General features: G+C 39.1%; 1 protein-coding gene across 1 annotated transcript in view; it reads right to left on the bottom strand.

Moving 5' to 3' along the window:
- The window catches only part of Dhx15 (DEAH-box helicase 15), a 47449-nt gene extending 32935 nt beyond the window's left edge, over nt 1-14514 (bottom strand). The window contains exons 1-3 of the mRNA XM_046423706.1: nt 14277-14514; nt 8035-8470; nt 3890-4083 (exon numbers count right to left, since the gene is read on the bottom strand). Coding sequence (XP_046279662.1) covers nt 3890-4083; nt 8035-8470; nt 14277-14347 — 701 coding nt within the window. The 5' untranslated portion in view covers nt 14348-14514. The remainder of the gene's footprint in view (nt 1-3889; nt 4084-8034; nt 8471-14276) is intronic.
- Nucleotides 14515-21297: the final 6783 nt, after the last annotated feature.

Below are 21297 nucleotides of genomic sequence, written 5' to 3'. Positions count from 1 at the left end.
CATTCCCTGTGTTTATGGTTTAATGAAGCAAGAAAGACCAAAAAGGCTATCTTCAATCATCTATCTATACATGGTACACAAACAAGTCCTTTAACATCTTAAAATTGATCTGATATGAAAAGGTTGACTTAGACAAATCAGTTGGATATTTAAAGAATATACAGTAGGTATAGGACTATAGGACCTTCTCAAGTAAAAAGTCATGATTTTTTCCATTCAGAAAACAAAGTTTAAAAAACAAAAAAACCCACTGTTCCATCTGCTTGGAACACACTCACCCTGCACCCCAATCCCTGTTCTGGCTGGTACTACTTTTGTTTTAGGCCTTGATTTAAATACACACTTCTCTTTTCCAAATTGAGTTGAATCCTCAAAGCATACTTCCATATATTCTATTTTGGACTCTATCTCAATTGGAAATTTTATAGTTATACTTGATTTGCTTTATGGGGACAAGAACCAGATTTCTTTTTTGTTACTATACCTAGCACTGCTCACCCTACACAAAGTACTCAATTAAATGACTGAATGACTAAGCATTACATGGTACATAAGTCGATTGCCTTGATATCAAAACACCTCAGTAATTTTGCAGCTTTGGAATAAAACAAAAGGCATATCCCCTAAAATAACAATGAAACTTGCTACCAAATTAACAACCAAATATTGTGTTTCTTCACAGGCACAAGATTATCAAGTCACTGTCTTCCCTAAAAATTAATCAGTTCAGTGGTAGAGCAATGCCTGGCATGCCCAAGGCTCTGGGGTTCAATCTCCAACACCTCAAAAGAACAAACAAAAAACTCATCTGCCTCAAAAAAAGTGATGAATTTCTTAAATCATGTACAACTGCAAATGCTGGGGATATAGCTCAGTAGGTAAGGTGCTTGCCTTGCATACACAAGGCATGGGTTCAATCCCCAGCACCATAAATAAATAAATAAACAAACAAACAAATAAATAAATAAATCCTGTAGAGCTCCAACTACAAAATGCTTCTTAAAATCCACTGCAGAAGTGCTAGATGCCATCGATACCAGTCAAAAACATGGCATGGCATCATTGTGTTTTACTATCTGGTCTTCTCTTCTTTAGAGCCATCTCAATCGGGCTGCCCCCTTCCCCGCCCCAAATTTCTAACTAAGACAGCAACAGGAAAATAAATATGTTGCTTAAGTTTAAGAAGTAAAGGATGGGAACAAGCAAATACCTAACAGAACACAAAAACCATTTAGCAACTTGTCCACTGGGACTGAGTAGCTACTAACGACTTCAAAACCAGAGTACACACTAACTTATATGAGATCTGATCCTCTGAAAACAGCACAATATTAGACTAATCATCTATGCATATGTATCTCAAACCATGAAGAAACTACCTTGGACTCTGTGTACAATTAAAAAATACAGCAATGTGGCTGTTCTCAAAAAAACTCTTAAATTCTGAGTCCTTCAAGCAGAATCTTCAGAGAATATTCTGATGAATGCATTCTTCCTACCCAATTAACTATATAACTGATGTCAGTCAGTTACAACTTTAGATGTTTATAACATGTTGGTTCTTAATGGGTTGATATGTGACTTTATGAAATACACCAAGGGAATCATAAACCACTGTTCTTAATGAAGTATTCTTATCAGTCAAAACTGCCATTAGTCCTCTTCATATTAAATAAGAATTACACTGGAAATTTTAACGTTTCCTTTTAAAGCAATTTAAAATAATATATACCCTTTTACTAATATAATGTCACTTAAAAACAACACTGGTTACTCCCTACCTTAAGGAGGAACATTAATAAATTTACCCTGTCTGGAATAAATTTTCTTGAAGAGGTTTAGTTATAGATAACCTTTGGGAACTGCTCCACAAGAAAACATCACAATGCTAAACATATGTTTTACTGATGTATATTTATATTGTCACTCCCTACTAAAAACTTAAAATCTTGCACAAACGTACTCCCTACTAGACAGACACACAAACACATACACACCTCTAATACTGGTAACTTTCTCACATTTGATTTCTAAATTCCAATCTTAACTGTAACTTGCCCAAATATGATACAGCGAATCAAATGTCAGAAAGGTATGCCTACTAAAGACAAGTAAAATCTTACTCTATTTTCTTCAAGTCCTAGACATTATCTGTACTTTACAGTAGTATCAAATAAGCTATGATTTCACATAATTATTGTCAATTACAATGTAATTACAAACAACCAATAAATAATGTGATCACTAAAATTTAGTTAAGATTAAGACTTAAACAAAAAATACCCCTTATAAATCAAAGTTAAGGAGACTTAAGCATTTTAAAGCTCAAATGCTCTTAAAAATGAAATTGTATATCAAATTCTACTGAAACAAAATATATATTTCAAAAGACTAGAGGAAAACTGGACACAAAACATTAAGTGATTGAATATTTTGCTTGAAGGGATTTTTTAAAGTTGTGACAGTTATATTTTAAGAAAATGAGACAGAAAATATTTTAAGATGAAACCATGATACCTAAAATTTGTTTCAAAATAATATGAGACAGGGAAAACACTGGGATATAGGTGAAACAAGGTTGAAGATGCGTAGTAAATACAGGGAGTTCACTAAACTAGTATACTTCTGCAGACATTTTTAAATACCTATAAAATATAAAATTTTCAAAAAAGAGACAAGAATCCCATTGATTTCCTAATCCTATAGATGGATACAGATAGATCCATCAACAAAGACTCATGTCACTGACCACATAACATTTTGTTCCAACGTGTCTTTTTTTAAAACTTTGGGAAATTGCATTGTGACACAGGTTTTTTGTTATGTTTACAGTACTGGGGATTGAACTCAGGGCCTTGTACATGCTAGACAAGTGCTCTACCCCTGAGCTAGATCCCCTAGCCCTGTGAGAAATAGCATTCAAAAGAAGTTAGTATGAAAACTTCCTCCAGAATTAATCCAGACCTTAAGCACTATTTCATGGATGAACTCCACAGTACAGGCAAATACCATGACCATGACAGCCTTGAACTTGCAACCTCAGCCTCCAGAGTAGCTGGGATTACAGGCATTTGCCACTGTGCCAATCAAGAAATAAGCTTTTTAAATAACTTAAATGTCATATAAATGCAGATAAACAAAAGCAGTAAGGAAAAAAAATGAGATTTTTAAAGAAATGACTATCCGGAAATATATACCACTTGTGCAGAATGCAACTATATAAAATGAAGAAAACATTTTTGTCAAGTTAAAACATTCAAAAAGACCAGTATGACCACATGTACCACAGCTGTAAAGAGGAACCAACACACCTTCAGGTGCCCTGAGTACATTACATAACAAGATTTGGCCTTTTAGTTCATTATGTATGCATATCAAGATCTGCAAAATTAACATTAAAAGTCCCTTGCCCACAATTAAATCATATCCCACCTTACTCACATATCATTCTTTCTAACAGTAGCTGTCCTTCTACAAAGATAAATCCATTTTTTTTTTCTTTTTGGCAAGGCTGGGGTTGAACTTGGGCCCTCATGCAGGCACTCTACCATTGCTACATCCGCAGACTAAGATATATCTTACTTTTCTATCATATTTAAATGATATTTCAGAGCATGTCTACTAAAACTACACATTTTATAGGAACATTTTCACTTAAGATACAACCTCAAGCAACTAAAACCTGATCTGCCAACTTCAATTTCTACTAAAAAGCAACATATATTATAACCAAGAAAAAGAATCCACATTAAAATGTCACCTGGCAAGTCAAAGGTGGCCTACTTCAAACTATTCAAATTTTAAATTTTTATAACTTGCAAAATTCTTAACAAGTGGCAGAAAAGCTACAATTAGAAAAAGCATCCATTTTTAAAGATAAAGTACTTACTTAAGGATGGTTTTTGCGCTACTGCAGTCTTCAAATCGAATGGAATAACCAACTTCCTGGCCCAACATCACATCCATCTCATCAGCAACTCTCTGAGCCACGCTCATTGCAGCCACTCTCCTGGGTTGGGTACAGGCAACTCCTCTCTTGGGTCCCGGTAATGATCGCATATACTCCACACACCACTGTGGAATCTACCAAATAATTTCACATTTAAATTAATTCTATTCTACCGCATATCAACTATGTTTAATATAAAGCACTTTTATTAGGCAAGTGACAGAGAATTGTTTATAACAAAAACTTAACATATCATAACTCCTTTAACATATATAATTTAGATAGAAAAATATCCAAAAAGAGGTCATGTGTAACAAGGATGTGATGTGATTACATTCTGTGCTCTAGATCCATATAAGCTTTGCTTGGTATGCTCACCAGTGTTTAAGTGGTCCCATCATTAACTATTTGTCTACCCAATGGAAAAAAAAAAATCCTACCTGAAACAAATTCTACTTAATAACAAAAATGTTAGTTTCCAATAAGTACAGCATCAAAATTCATACAATGAGTTACAATATGCAGATACAAGTAGAAAATATTCCCTTGTTGCACAAGTATCTTTTAATTCAATTCAAATTCTGTAAGCCAGCAGAAGCCAAATCCTAGCACCTACTAGTACTTCAATCCATCTTTCAGGAATGTTATGCACAGTGGCAACACTTTAGGTACCATCTTTAAAGTAATTACCAGTCTCAAATTCAATATGGCCTACAGCAATAGCACTTCGCTGAGTAAGGTCAATCAAGGGGAAAGGGGAAAGAGAAAATCTCAACCACAAGATGGTTGTCAGGATGACAGCATATTTCCTTCCTAATTATCCACACACTCATAGATTCTCTCATTTTATGGTTCTTCTCAAGTGACTTAACTGAAAAAGAACCATGGGAAAAAAGCAAATGACCATCGCATAAAACTGGAATCTACTGCTACAAGGACATGATTTGTCTTCACCAAAGCTTCCAAAAGCCTATCAGGTGCTAATGCTATAGAAAAAAACAAGGGGTTTTGGGTACACTATGTGTACAATGACATCTGATAAATAGTATTGATTATTGCATTATTATTACATTTTAGTTAGGTTACTTTTTAATTTGGAAATAACTTGTAACTGGAGAAACAAATGAAAGATGATTATGTTGCTTCTCTGAGAACATAATAATATTTTTACATGGTTTTAAATGAACAAAATACTTCACTAAAATAGTAGAGTCTTCCTGGTATTGCAAACCAACAGACCCATGTTAAGTGGTCTTCTTATGAGGTTTTAATTATCTACCCTCATTTTACCAATCCTCAAAAGTACTGACTTACAGATTAAAAGTACTTAAAATTAATTCGTAATTCTTAAGGCAAGATTATTCACATTTTAAAAAATTTCACTCCAGTGAAATTGATAATTTAAAAATATATAGTTTTGGTTAATTTAGCAGTTCTCTTTTAGAACCCCTTATACTGTTAAAATAAATGAGGATACCAAACAATTAATACATTTATTGTATTTGGAAGTTAAAACTGAGAAGCAGCTAGATTGTTTACTAATTACTAGTAACAACCTATCTTCTATTTTTAAAATGTATACTTTTCAAAAAAAAACAATACTTAGCTAGTAAAGCACATTTTATTATTTTTACATACCTCTCATGTCTAGCTTATTGGAAGAAACCTCAATTCTGTCTCTACATTCAGTATGTTGCAATATTTTGTTTTGTATGAAAAATACTAAGAAATTCTTGGACCCTGGAAAAGGTTTCAGAGATTTTTAAGGGTTCCCAAAACAGCTTATGATAAGGCATCTACTCAAACTTTCTAAGGAAATATAATTTGGAAGGGATGCATATCTTGAAAGATGTGGGTGACTGGTCTCCTCAAAGTAGGCATCTGTTCTGCTCTTCCTTCCTCCACTTGAGGCTATTTTCCCAAAACCTAATCCTTGTTCCTTGGGGCTTTCCAGTTTTATATATTGTCCTGAGTAGCCTTTTCTATTCTCTTAAATTCCAACATTGCCTGCAACAGAACAAAGTCAATCCTAACTCTAGTTCCTACCCCCTAACCTGGTAGTCACACCTCCTTCTGAATAATGAATATTTTATTGGTATCTCAAATTCATCAACTTCAAAGCAAAACCATTTCTCACCTTCCTTCAAGTTCTTTTAATTTTTCCCATGTCCCCTATTCAGTGACAGTAAAAAACAGACTCCATTCTTTGTTCCTCATTCCCACTAACCTTACACACAAAGTCAAAACTTTTGTTAGGATCTCCTATATGGTCTTTCATAACTGAACATTTTAATAAAAATTTGTGTCACTCCCCTCCAATTAAACACTCTGATGGCTTCCTTACCTATAGCAAGAAGTAGTAAGGCTCAACCTAGGGCTCCAGTCTCACCTACCCCATCAACCCTTCACACACCCTGCACACTAGTCAAAATGTGCAGTGTTCCCTTCTCTAAACTTGTACCCTCACTCATGTTTTTCCTCTGACTGAACTAGCTTCAATTTCTCAAATATAGGCATAGTATGTGCACACCAAGCACAATGCAAAATGTCTTTTCTATGGCTCTTTCAAAAGTTAAAGACATTATTTCAAATTATGTTTGATTTCATTTTCTGACAGGCAGGGATAACCAAAACAACGGCTAAGTACTCTTTATTAGGTTTGTGTCCAAGTTTGGTAACAGTATACTAAAAAGCATTTGGATGAAATTTACTGATTAAACTTTCTAGTTTTCCTTTCACATCCCCAAAATTCCCTGCAGTCTTCAATATTCACATAAAGTAACCCCTGAAAGCATGTGTAATCCAAATCATCACAAGCCTCTTGTGCCTTGAATCGATTAAATTATCCATACTAACTACTAATAAAAACTCCTCTGAACCACATCAGACCACAGAACAGCAGTATGAAATAAATATAACTGGTTATTAAAAAGGGACAAAATTGTTAATGCTGAACTTACCTAAATCCAGAAACTATTTAACCCAGAGCAGCCCACTAAACCAGAGTTCTCTCATTAATCTAAGCCTCATTCTGGTCCTCCATAAAATGTGATTACTTTCCCTGCAGAGTCGTATATAAACTTAAAATGATATAATACATGTAAAGTACACAATGCCTGATTAATTAACAGGTGTGTTAATATTCTGCAAACCAGTAAAACAGTTGATATGATTATTTAAAATACTCTGACAATGCTCCATTTTGTCCTATTGTATTAGATGTGAAACATCTATAAAAATATATAGTATGTAGCATTTAATTAGTATAGTGATATAATTAATTAGTATTTCATTATTCCCAATGTATCTGAATGCACGTGTCCATTTCATTGAAATATTTGCAAATTTGAAAACACGGGACTTAATGAAATAGATTAGCATAATTAAGAGTTATAGACTTGCACATTTCTAAAACTTTTTAAAATTTTGTTTAATTAAAGTAAAAAAAGGCTACAGTTTCTTTTCCTAACATCAGCACTAAGTTTTCCTTCACTTGAAAATAGTACTCACTAAAGTTCAGTCTTCAATAAAAGCTTTTCTATTTTGGTTGCTGTAGTAGCTTTCGAAAAGCCTCCATGAAATACTCAAATTGACTTGCAGTCCATATAACTTAAAAAAAGATAGTTAACCTCACTCAGGGGAAACACACACACACACACAAATTAAAAATTACCCCAGGTTCATTTTTTTCACCTATTAGATCTGTAAAAACTCCAATCCAGTGATACTCCCAAACATGCTCTCACACTTGCTTATGGAAAGGTAAACTGACAGGTTACTTATGAAGGGAAGGCAATTTGGCTACATGTATTTTAACTGCAAATGATATCCTGGCCCAAGTTTCCATTTCTACAAACATACCTGCCCATGTGAAGCCTACATATCTATTAACAGAAGCCCAGTAAATAATGACTCATCCATGTTTGAAAAATATCCTAGATGTCTTATTACAAACATACCAACAACAGTATTTAGTTCTGGCATAAGGTAGGGATGACTACATATGCCTTCTACTTTGTGAAAGAATAGGTAATATTCAGTTCCAAACAACTATAATAAAAAAAAAAAAAGAAAAAGTAACTCACCTGTGTTGTCTTACCAGACCCAGTCTCGCCAACCAGCACAAATGACTGATGTCTAACCAGGATATCTGTAAACCTATCCTTGTATTCCCAAACAGGGAGCTGAAGTCGTTTCTTTAGAATATCATAGTATCGAGGTGTATGGGGTAAATTGGTGAATGGATTAATGCACTGTGGAAGTGATGTGTGTCCTGCATGTCCAGTGTGTGTTGAATGAGCAGAATGTGTCGAATGTGTTGAATGAGCAGAGTGGGTTGAATGAGCTGAATGGGAAGCTTTCAAAGGTGGTAATCCAGCACTGATAAGCATGGCATTGGTTGAAGCTCGCAATTCCTTCTCCTTTTCTTTCTCCCTCTCCCGCTCTCGATCTCCTCTATCACGTTCTCGGTCCCGATCTTTAGACCGATCTTCACGATCCCGGTCTCGATCTCGTTCTTTCCTAAAAACAAAAATTTTAGAATTCAGATTCTAAATTTTAAGCATAATGTTCGAGGCAATATTACAGTCATAAGAGCACAAATGTTCACTAACCTAATGAAAAAATTAATGTAAAATTTCAATGAATTACATAACTATTAGAAATAACAATCAAGAATTTCCCACACTCCACCATAAACTTTTTCCTTCCTTGATGATGCCTCAAATTATCTTACTACAAACTTCAACATAAGGTTAAGACATCCTAAGAAACAAATCTGTAAAAAAAAAACAAACAAAAAACCTTCCTATTTCGACAACAGAAGTCAGAGACTGCAGCTAGAGTGGGCAAAAGAAGACAGCCCCACAATCTTTCCTAGATTCTCCTTCAACCTGCACTTTGCTTTATGTTCTAATGCTAAATGAAAAGAACACAGTACAATGTTACACACAGTATCACAAGTAATAAAAATATGAATTAGAGGATTATCTGCAAGTTTGCTTTCTTAATTATACTTTCCAGTACTTCCTCAATTTTATTCAGTTAAGTGTATACTGCTTTACAAGAAAAACGAAAATTCCAAAACACTTTTATTCCTTTGCTTTCAGTATCTACTCTTGCATTTAGCCTTTGGGGATAGTAAAACACTGGAAGTACAAGGTAAATCCGCATATACTGGCCAACCATAAATGAAATATAGCCGAATTAAAACTAGCTTCATTTTACCGCTGTTTAAAAAATGCTAAAATTATGCAGGTAGCCACTTTATTAAACTTAGGCCAGTTTTAAGTAGTCAATTATGATATATACTTCTAGTTACTAGACTGTCCCAATACAATGATAACTCAACTAATGTAGATGAGGAAAACTGACAAGCAGCAAGACAAAGGGCTGTATCTGGTGGCCTCTGAGGGCCTGGTGACAGAAATAAAATAATCTTTGCTTGCTCATTTTACTAATCCACTTTATTTCAGACAAACTCCTGTAGCAAAAAAGGAGTTTGTAGCAAAGAAACTTGCCACAAGGTGTTGGGACCCAGATTAAAAATAATGAGGACCAACAGGAAGCTAAATGTGTCATTGCTCCTTATTCACAATACACAAATGAGTACAAGTTTCCTGTGCTGTAAGTATCAGTAGCAGAGAAAGAGCAGTCATTCTCCATAATGGTACATCAATGGGGCAATAGTAAATTCTTGACAGACCACAGCTAAAATACTAAACCCAGCACTGAGTCAGAATGGTCCATTTATAGAAATGGTAAGCTGACCAATCAAATTGGATCTTTTCCTTCTTAAAATATGCCATTCTATTCCATTAAAAAAAAAAAAAGACTTAAGGGGGAAAATCCTTGTTTTAAACAGGTGATATTTTTCCTTCTTCCATTTCAGTGTCCACATGCTACAGAATTATAGGGCATACAAGCTAGAAAGTTTTACTCAAAACCAAAAGAAAATCTGAAAAATGACTAACCATAAAACGGAGTCTCACAATTCAAAATTTTAGAGTCCTGACCTATCTTTGAAATATGCTATCAACTATCTGCTTTCTTTCTCTCCTTCCACCTTATCATAGTGCTCAACAAATTTAATAAGCATTCATATTAGCCCAAAATGTGGATGGGGAATAGTTTACAATTGGGCAAGCAGAAATATGCTCACCAAGTGAGAAGCACTATAGTCACAAATAATTCAGAGTAGACATCTGAAAGATAATGGTACACAAAACTAGAGTGAACCCTTTAAGAACATCTGGTCTAAATGAAAAGGATTGTTTCTAATACTCATACCATCATGGGGAAGAAAAGAAGGACTGAGAAAAGAAAATGTTTAATAAATTCCTCTTGTACTTCTCACATAATATCAGATACTTAAGATATGGACCAAAAATTCAATAGTTACAAAACTGGGGGGAAGAGGGATTATGGAAGAAGTAAACTATGTATTACATACTCTTGTAGTCCTGTGCCAACAAAGAATGGTTTTCAGAGATCAACTTCATCCATAGCTTCATTAAAAAAAAAAAACAACCCCTCTACAACACAGGAAGCAAATATCAAATACATTCTGAAGACACAAAGATTAGGAGCTGACCAAGAAATGCAGGCAATCATAGTATAGAAAGAAAAGGGGTATAACCACAGGTAAGGCGTAAGCCTCAATTTATTAATCTGCATAGTGAAAAGTATTAGTAAGATTAAAGTAAGAAAGTAACAGAGAAGACTCTATAGGGTCATGGAAAAAAGGAAAGAGGCAGATGTAGAAAATAATTCAGTCACCTAGAAATACTGCCTTATGGTTCAAGCTATCTATCTTCAATAGGATAGGGAGGATAAAAATTAAGTCTGTTAAGTGGGAACTTAAACCCTCTGCTTCATAAATATGTATAGGCTTGTACTTATGCATATTTTCTTTTTTAAATATGTGTTTTTGTCAAGCACAAAAATTGTATGATTCTATATAATTTTTCAGCTCAATTCTGGCTCAGCACTTAAGGTAGCTATATAACAGTATTTCTTTTCTCATCTCAAAACACAGCTATTAATGCCTTGTGAGGTACTGAAAAGATTAAATGAATTAACACGAGAAAGTGTTGTCTAACTCTGAAAATGCCCAGTAAATGCTGGTTATTATTAAAGTTTTTCTTTTTTTTTAAGTTAGAATTACCATGATAAAAGCCAGGCATGGAGGGACATGCCTGTAATCCCAGTGACTCAGGGGGCTAAGCCAGGAGGATCATAAGTTCAAAGCCAGCCTCAGCAACTTAGCAAAACCCTATCTCAAAATAAAAAATAAAAAGGGCTGGGGAAGTAGCCCAGTGGTTAAGCAGCCCTGGGTTCAATCCCTGGTATGGTGGGGGGTGGGGGGGATTTAAAATTCACGAGGGATAATAGGTATTAAAATGCTGCAAATGAAGATGTAAGCTGGTCATCAAAATCAGAATATTTTTAACACACACTGCTTTTCTGGCAATCTTATTTCCACAAGCTTCCAATCCCATGAGTGTGCAAATATGTATACATAAGGATGTGCATGATACTTTTAATCTATAAAATGACAACTGGGAAACCACCTAAACAGCAAGGAACAGGATACTGGATAAGCTATGATATATCTTTACAAGTGGAGTACTACACAGCCAATGAAAAGGATAGTTAATGACATCCGAGCAAAACTAAAAGCACATAATAGAGATTCTACTGATATTCATATTATACTTCATAGTCATGAGTAAAAATGCCAAGACTGTCCAAAATTGTTCATCACAAAATGTTTTTCGTAGATTTCCAGGAATTTGCCTTTTCTGTTTTGTTTCTGCAACTTTCTTCACCTATCATATAGGACTGTCATAAAAATGTGTTTATACATGTAAAAAGTCTGGAAGTGTCACGTGTACATTATGTGCTCTATTTGTATTATATCAATGTATATAATAATAAACAACCAATGTATGGATCAGGAAATATCAAAAAGCCACCATCTAGTGTGTTTTCCCAACTTCATAGAGGTTTGTTTTGTTGTTTGTTAGTAACATTATATTGAAGACTCTATAGGGTCATGGAAAAAAGGAAAGAGGCAGAATACGTAAGGGACCTCTAACTTCTCCACCTGCTCCCAAACAAAAAAATGCCAGGAGTGAATAAACCCTTATATAGTATACTAGCAAGAACATGGATGAAATCTCCCACTAAGTAAATGACCCTCCCTTCTTAGTACTAGAGAAATGGGACAATCATGTTTAACAAAAGAGTTCACAAAAATGATATGCCTGTGCTCTCAAACAAATACGCCTCCTAACTATCAGCACTAAAACACAAAGACAACAACAAAAAAACACTTCAGGTTTGTTGGCCATTCAACAAGTTACTTAAAATTATCAAATGGGGGAAATTTGATATTTCACGCCTTGAGCCATAACGAACTTCAGAAGTCCACTGCTAAAGAAAACTAGCCCTGTGAGAAACAGCACTCAAATGACACAGAAGTTAGTTTGAAAACTCCCTCCAGAATTTATCCAGACCTTAAGCACTATTTCATGGATGAACTCCACAATACAGGCAAATCTCAAATATCATGGGGAATCAGAGACCCAAAAAATCCACTTAGGATATCTGTTTTGGAACATTCACCTAAGTGTATCATGAGACTATTAATCCCAAGGAAAGCCATTTTAAATGGTGCCTATACACAATAAACCTGATGAGTCAATTCTCCAGTATACTTTGATCCAACCTGACCTCTTACTGGAGATATTAGCTGCATCTTAGCCAAGGACAAGCAATTTTATTTTTACTTGAAAGGAAATCAAGAACCAAGTGTTCCCTGCTTTACCAACCTATTATAAATGTCACTAAAACAAGCTGGAATGATTCTAAGTACAGTATCAGACTGTGTGTCAGAGAGTGGAAATTCAAAAAGCAGCATTCCAGATCCCACTATAAAACTGTTAACTTGCACAATCCACTTAACTCCACCCCGTCTGCATTTCTCATTTCTTGAATGGAGTTGATTATACTCTTTTGAAAGTTGTTTCCAACTCTAAAGATCTGTGACAGAGTTTAAACGTGCTCATGTTTTTTGAGGGAGCAGTCTAAGATGCTGTGTTTTTATGTTATTGTATGATTACTATACCTAATATCATAATTTCTAAAAAACCTACAAAAATAAAACAGCATAAATATTTCTGTATGTAACAAATATATATGTAAGGTATCAAAAAGTACATCCCATTCTGGTTTATACTCCACCTTGACAGTAAAGATTACGTGGAAAACTGATGAAATTATGCAAGGTATTTGGACATTCGAACTTTTGTTTGAGGTTTTTCTTTTTGCCTAATTACCCAGAGAATTCTGCTCTTCAAGAGTGAAAACACACACTGACTGGACAAGAAAATGACTGTGATACAATTCCTCAAGTTATCTGCTAAATTCCTCGGTACCTTTAGGGAAAGGCTAAGGAAAAGGAATCCGGAACACTATGAATCTTGTATTTCTCAACCTCCACATGGCGACATTTTGCCATGAGCATGAAAACCACTTCTTGAATAAGGTCTCCGTATTTCAAAAGCTCCTTCAAATAAAAACTTAGGTGGGAAAAGTATGCCTGCCAACTCCTAGCCCTAGCACCGTCTTCACCAAAGCAGGAAATAAAGGAGATGGCGGGAGAGGGGGCGGCCGACGGAAGTTTGCCTGCCGTCTACTCCGAAGTGTTTGAATGGACGGAGGGACGCGCTCTCCCGCCACGCTGCGCCCCTGGGCGCCGGACCCGGCCCCCCAGGCAGCCTTCCGGTGCCTTCCTCCCGCAGGCCTCCGCTCCCCCTGCCCCCGGACTCCGCGCTCAACTCCCGCCACCCCCGCCGCAGCCCACACGAGAACCCACGCGCTCCCCGCCCTCGCAGCCCCGCGCCGTCCCCTTCCCAGGCCCTCTCCCGGCCCTCGGCCCGGAACCCGGTGCCCTTGGGCGCGAACGCTAGCCGCGCCCTCCCCCACCCTCGCCAGGCCTCAGTCGGGAACCGAGGCCACGAGGTCCGCGCTCCGCTCCTGCTCCGCTCCGTCCAAAGTGGCTCTGGCAGGCTGGGCCTGGCGGAGGCGGCGCCCTGGTGGCCGCCACAGGCCTCTCCACCTCCCGACCCGGCCCCGCCAACATCCCCGGCGCCCTTGCCGGGCCGAACAGGCGCCGCTCCGCCCGGACCGCCGCTGAACGGAGCCCCAAAGAAAACAAAGGCTCGGGCTCCGCGACCTGCTCGGCCACGCCGGTCGTGGCCCGCTCCCCGCCCGGACCCCAACAAAGCCAGAGCCGCTGCCTCGCGCCCCCGGCCTGGCTTACCCATCGGTCCCCGCACGCTTCTTGCCGGAGGGGTAATCCTCCCCCAGGTCCAACCGGTGCCGCTTGGACATCTTCGCACTCTTCGAGCGAGCGGTTAAGAAGGAAGAAAGGAGAAAAAAGCTGGCGGCTGTATCGGCACAGTGGAGGACAGCGACTTAACTCTTGGGGACCTCCACCCCTCCCGCTACAACAGCCCACACCGTGCGGCCGGAACCAGGAGCTAAAATGGCGGCGGCGACGAGGGCTGGGCCTGCGCGCGCGCTTCCGCAGCGTGCGTGCTGAGCGTGCGTGCGTGATGCGCGCGCACGCCACCCAGAGGCGGGAACTGCGGTCCCGCCAGCCACGGGATTGGTCAGAACACGCTCCTTTCCTCCCATCCTGTCCCTCCTCCCCGAGCTTTGAGCCAGTCGGAGCCGCTGCTAGGGCGGGGATGCGCCTGGTGGCTTTGACACTCCATTTCAACCTCTCATTTGGGAAGTTGAAAAAGTACAGTCCTAGTTAGGAAGGCTTACCCATCTGCATCACCTAGATTTAGGAAAATCTGAGATCCAAGGAGGCTGAGAAACTGATGACGATCATACAGCCAATAAGTGGCAAAGGCAGAATTGGAACACAACTATTTAATAACTCCAGATCTAGAACTTGCAGGCTTGCACCAGACATTAATTGCAATGAGAAAACTGAGGTGAAAAGAGCGTTAAGACTTGCCATAATTCACTTTGTCCTGTTTTAACCTAGTACAGACACGTATGCAAGCTGTAGATAGATGTTTTTACTAGAAAATTATCTATAGGGTCACTATTCGCTTTATTTTACTTTTTTTTTCCTGTGTGCCTTTTATGCACTTTCACAGCGTTAGCCCTACCTCCGTCCTCATTTTGTACAGCAACCCTGCAAGGTATTTCATAGACAAGGACGTTAACGCTAAGAGAGATCAATAAATCACAAAGCCATTATGGCTGCCCCTAAAAGAAAGCAAATTGGTGGGGCAGGATGACTTGGGGGAAGAATCTGTCTGCCCATTGCATTCATTCTCAAAGAAGAGAAAAAGGTCTATGGACTAACCCAAGCAGGGTTAACCCTTATAATTTTTTTTTTAACTTTTAATTTTTTGCTGTGCCAGGGATCAAAACTAGGGCTTTGTGCATGCTGGGTGAACACTGTTATCAATTGAGCTTCATCCCCAGCCACAGTCTCTGTCTTTCACAGGAGCCTATTTGATTGCTCCCCTGAAGACTGTTATTCTGGTTCTCAGCAAATTCTCAGAGCTGAACTAGCTAAGATAAATACAACTGAAACTGATAAGATCCTACCAAATCCACCTACCAAAATTGGCACAAAGAAAAGTGAATATCCTTTTTTTTACTTATAAAATATTCAGTAAAGCTTTCCACCCTACATCTACATTGACTGCATGTATTGTCTTTTGTCAGAGATCATGATGAATAATCACTGAATTGTAATCCTGAAAAAGTTTCCAGCTGATTTTCTGCCCTATTTTTACCAATGAGAGAACCTGCAATCTCCTTGGTAATATCATGTTCACACAGCCAATTAGTGTCAAAGACAGAATCAATATCCAGATTTCATACTAACTAGTCTAGTCCCAGATTCCAGGTTCTGTTTGGTCGCTGCTATAAAGTGCTCTAAAAATGTGGAGAAATAGGAGAATAACAAAGAATTCTACCTGCAGATATTCCCCAACATAAGAGAATCAGCCTCTCAATAATGTACAAGGAGACTTGGTAAAAGGGGGACAGAAATCAAGAATGAGATTTTCCCTTTGGACCTTGGGCCTGTCTAAAGAAAACTATCCGCAGCACAATTCACACTAGCAAGACTGTGGAACCAACCTAGATGCCCTTCAATAGACGAATGGATAAAAAAAAAAATGTGGCATTTATACACAATGGAGTATTACTCTGCATTAAAAAATTACAAAATCATAGAATTTGCAGGGAAATGGATGGCATTAGAGCAGATTATGCTAAGTGAAGCTAGCCCATCTCTAAAAAACAAATGCCAAATGTCTTCTTTGATATAAGGAGGGTAACTAAGAATAGAGTAGGGAGGAAGAGCATGAGAAGAAGATTATGATTAAACAGGGATGAGAGGTGGGAGGGAAAGGGAGAGAGATGGGAAATTGCATGGAAATGGAAGGAGACCCTCAGGGTTATACAAAATTACATACAAGAGGAAGTGAGGGGTAAGGGAAAAAAAAACAAGGGGGAGAAATGAATTACAGTAGATGGGGTAGAGAGAGAAGAGGGGAGGGGAGGGGAGGGGGGATAGCAGAGGATAGGAAAGGCAGCAGAATACAACAGACACTAGTATGGCAATATGTAAATCAGTGGATATGTAACCGATGTGATTCTGCAATCTGTATACGGGGTAAAAATGGGAATTCATAACGCACTTGAATCAAAGTGTGAAATATGATATATCAAGAACTATCTAATGTTTTGAACAACCAACAATAAAAATTTTAAAAAAAGAAAACCATCCTAACCAATTGTGTTGTAACCTGAATGAAGAAAGGATAGTGGCCTTTCTGAAATCCAGAATTTAAAAGGTACAGAGGTCCAGAGTCTGCCAGGATATTCACACTCCTTGGGAGAAGGGGAGGAGTTCCAGGACTAAATAAACAATACTGGATTTTTAGGTATAATTATCCTTAGAAAGAGAAGAGCCTCCCACTATGCTCTGCCCCAGCTTGCTGGAAAATTTCCAGAGTATATTCTATTTCCTGTACTCCTGCTATCTACTAGACAACCCTCTGATCTATTATTTGAACTTAGTCACCTGATAGAAATGTTCTGTGCTGCTTATGAGCTCCAGGTTTCAAGCCAGAGGTGTCTCCTAACCTAAATTAGTGAACCAGACACCCTTCCTTGCATATTTGATCCTCTTTTCATAGTTAGGTACTGTGAGTTTTACTCACTTACAGGTGAGGAAACTGATGCACAGAGAGGCTAAGTATTGCAACCAAACAGACAGCTCTGGGATTCAGCCCAGTAGTATGTGTGATTAACTGCTGTGCTGAGCTGCTGCCTGCTAAGTAGATATTCTCATTCTACATTATTCTCCTAAGGTATGGTTATTGAAGATGAATTCTCCCAGTCTGATATCGTCAATGTGAATTGACAGTATTGTCCAAGTGGAGAATTAATATTGAGAGTTCTCAGTAGATGAGTCAATATTTGGGGGATTAGAACCCAGTCTGACTTCAGAACCCACATATTTAACCACTACACTGAATTGCCGTTGCCCGTCCCTTAATTTCTTCATTCATTTGTTGATGCAACAAATACTTTTTAAGCTCCAATGTTTAGGCACTTAACACTGAGTTAAGTGCTGAGAAAAAAGAACAATATAGCCACAGTTCCTGACTTCATGAAACTTGTTGGAGGGAGAGAGAGAGATAGACAGTAATTAGCTAGTCTCTTTGTTGGTAGAGCTATGGCCATCTATAGAGGACAGGCACCATGAGCAAGTGTAGCAGGTGGCCTTGATCTAGACTGAGAATGAGGGAAGGCTTTTTGAGAAAAGAGACATTGAAGGAGGGTGGGGAGGAAGGAAGGAAGGGAGGGAGGGAGGGAGGGAGGGAGGGAAAAGAAATTGCTAGGCCAAGAGGGAAACAAACATTCCAAGCAGAGGCCTGAAATTTCAAAAAGTCATGTGCAACCCATGGAGAGAATGCCCTGTGTGCCATGAGTTGAGGAAAATGTGGTCCTCCAGATGCAAGGAAGAGCTACGTCCTGCAGAGCCCAGGGAGCCCTGCTGAAGATGTAAGACACGATCCCTGAACAATTGGAAGACAGCAAAATGATTTAAGTGGGAAGACAATATGATCACTCACAAAGACTTGCCAGGATCAACCCACCAATCTCCCTCTCTGGAGTTATCTTTAGTTACAAAATGCTAACAAATTTGAAATAATTTTCAGTGCTATTTTTAATCACCGTATCCTCTCTACTATTTAAGAGATAGAAATAGTTACAAAATATAGTGGGCGCTCTGACTTGCAGTGAAATCCCACTTGAGAATGAGACACGGCTCTGCAACCCACAGTGCTGCCCACAGACAGCCCCCAGCTGTCAGCTGTGTTCAGAAAACCTCTTGGCTAAAGAGAGCTGCTATGCCAAGGGCAGTCAGAACACATGACAGAGATGTGAAGACTTGGCCCCACTCCCAAACTCCAGGCAGTTGTGTGTTGGAGAATCTGAGCTCCCTGGGGAATCAGCTGTGTCCTTTCTTATGGTGGCATCTGTGGCCCACAATGGCAATTTGGCCATTAACCTTCCAGAGCTACCTGAGACCCCACAAGTTAAAAGACAAGAGTCCCCAACAAGACTGAAGATACCCTCACATCAGAGCATCCACAAATTCCGGGGCCCACAAACCAGCAGTACTTCTATAAAGTTTACAAAGTCAGGGTTTCTCCCAATTCCATCATATTTGATAATTTGCTAGAATGACTTGTGGAACCAAGAAAAGCACTGTACTTATTATAAAGGATACAAATCAGAGCCTCCGTGTCCCCTTGACATTAGGACATGTGACCCTCCCACACATCTGTGTTCTCACAAACCATGAAGCTCCACTGAGTTTCAGTGTCTGGAATTTTAACTGGAGTTTCATTATAATGGCTGTGATTGTCTGAATCACTTGTCCCAAAACTGAACTCAATTTCTAATCCCCTTCCCCTCCTTAAAGTTCAGGAGGTTGGGCTGATATGTGGCTCAAAGCTTCAACCCTTTAAAATCACGTGGTTGGTCTTTCTGGCATGACTAGCTCCCCATCCCTGGTTGGAGTCAATCAGATGGGGCCCAAGGGCCCACCATAAATAATGAAGATATCACTCAGGAAATTCCACAAGTTTAGAAGTTACTGCCCAGGTACTGGGGATGGTATTTTGTTGGTTTTCTTTTTTTGTGTGTGGGAAGGGCACCAGGGATTGAACTCAGGGGCACTTGATCCCTAAACCACATCCCCAGCCCTGTTTTGTATTTTTTATTTAGAGACAGGGTCACACTGAATTGTTTGGGAACTCACCATTGCTGAGGCTGGCTTTGAAGTCACGATCCTCTTGCCTCAGCCTCCTGAGCTACTGGGATTACAGATTGAGAATGAGGGAAGGCTTTTTGAGAAAAGAGACATGGGATTACAGGCATGGACCACCACACCTGGCGATCTTTTGCTACTATTATGTTTAAGTTGCTTTTTTGGTGGTGGTGGTTGTTTTGGGGGGTTTGTTTTTTGGTACCAGTGATTGAACCCCGGGCCATGCTTAACAACTGAGTCACATCCCCAGCCCTTTTTACTTTTATTTTTATTTTGAGACAGGGTCTAGCTAAATTGCTGAGGCTAGCTCTGAACTTGGGATCTTCCAGTCTCCACGCTAGGCTACTATTACATGTAAGTCCTGACACTGTGCCTCAGCTTTCTCTGCCTTCCTTGCTCCTCAAAAGGGCTTCTCATTTTCACACTTAGCTCTGATTTGCAGAGTAATCACTCTAAGGCTTTCATTGTCTCTCTCAATTCTACTTAGCAATAGCATCAAACTCCAGTCCCTTTATAGTTACTCCTTTCCCTGAACTTGAGAACACTGCACCCAGTTTTGCTGTATACCCTGTGGTTTTCCCAGCACAGGATCGGTTCCCTGCTTGCTTATGTTACCTGTGTTGCACCTGACACCACTGATTCATTGCTGGACAAAACAGGTGACCAACTCCAAAAAATCCAACCAATATCTGCTTTCTTGGACCTTTCCTGGCATCAAATATTTCACGTTTGTTTCCATGAAAAGTAGGCCCTGAGTCAAAGGTGAGTGTTTAAGAAGTTTATTAATGAGTATAGTTGGGATCAACATCAGTGCAAAGGTAGGGAAGAAAGCAGGATCAGAGAGGGAGAAATTAGCAGTGATGCTGTGGTGTAAAAACACCATCCTCAGCCGGTCATGGTGGCATACTCCTGTAATCCCAGTGGCTCAGGAGGCTGAGGCAGGAGGATCTCCAAGTTCAAAGCCAGCCTCAGCAAAGGCGAGGCACTAAGCAACAAGTGAGACCCTGTCTCTAAATACAAAATAGGGCTGGGATGTGGCTCAGTGGTCGAGGGCCCCTGAGTTAAATCCCCAGTACCCTTCCCCCACAAATAAATAAATAATAAATAAATAAAAACAGTAGCAGAAGATTAAGTGGGAACTTCCCAAAAAAGCTAAGATCTCTGTGAGAGGAACTCTGAATAAATCCTCTACTTGCTTTTAGTTGACTTTAAAAATCACTAATTTAGGAGGTCCTGCAGCTGAGCAAGACTGTATTATTGGTCTCCCACCAGCTTTGCTGTAGACAACACATCTGACACACGCATTATGAGGATACCAGCTGCCTAGGTTACTTTTCAGGGATTCGAAGCTGCTTTTGTTATAACTACTAACTCTTCGTTTGGGCCTGGGGCCAGAAACTCTCCCCTCAGACTAATACTGCCATTATCTGAATATGTGTCCCATGAGGGGGTCACAAAGATTGATTGCACATGCACAAGCCACTGAATATGTCACTTCCTATGGCCTTTCCCCATGCCTTGTATCAACCTGCTTCTTTTTCTGATAAATATTCCCGAATCCTGCTAAGAGCCATAGCCAAGTAGTATGATGCATGGCATTTTTGGTTGAAAGGTGACGCCAGCAAGCCATTGAGATGATATGACTATGTTAAGATCTGCATTCGTATGGATATTAGACCCCTGCTGTTCACCTGGGCCTGCTACAGGACTCGAGGAGAGTTCCCATTGGTTGGGGAAGTGCAGTAGGAGGGAATTCCGGAGGAGGGATTTCCTGTTGCCAGTCCAGGAGAACGCCATGTGTGTGGGTTGGCATATTTCCCGAGAGTTTACAGGCATTGGCGGGAGTTTCAAAAATAAAATTTGTTCCTGTTTGAGTGGCTCGTGATTTTTGTGCCCAGCCAGACTGTGGTAGAATCCTATCCTTAGGGAGTCATATTTGTGGATATTTGTGACTCCC

This window comes from Marmota monax, unplaced genomic scaffold (assembly GCF_021218885.2).
Source record: "Marmota monax isolate L192 unplaced genomic scaffold, Marmota_monax_Labrador192_F-V1.1 WCK01_AAM20220418_F8-fsc00009, whole genome shotgun sequence".
NCBI lineage: Eukaryota > Metazoa > Chordata > Mammalia > Rodentia > Sciuridae > Marmota > Marmota monax.
The sequence above is the reverse complement of the archived record's forward strand: the minus strand, read 5'-3'. Positions and strand labels throughout refer to the sequence as shown.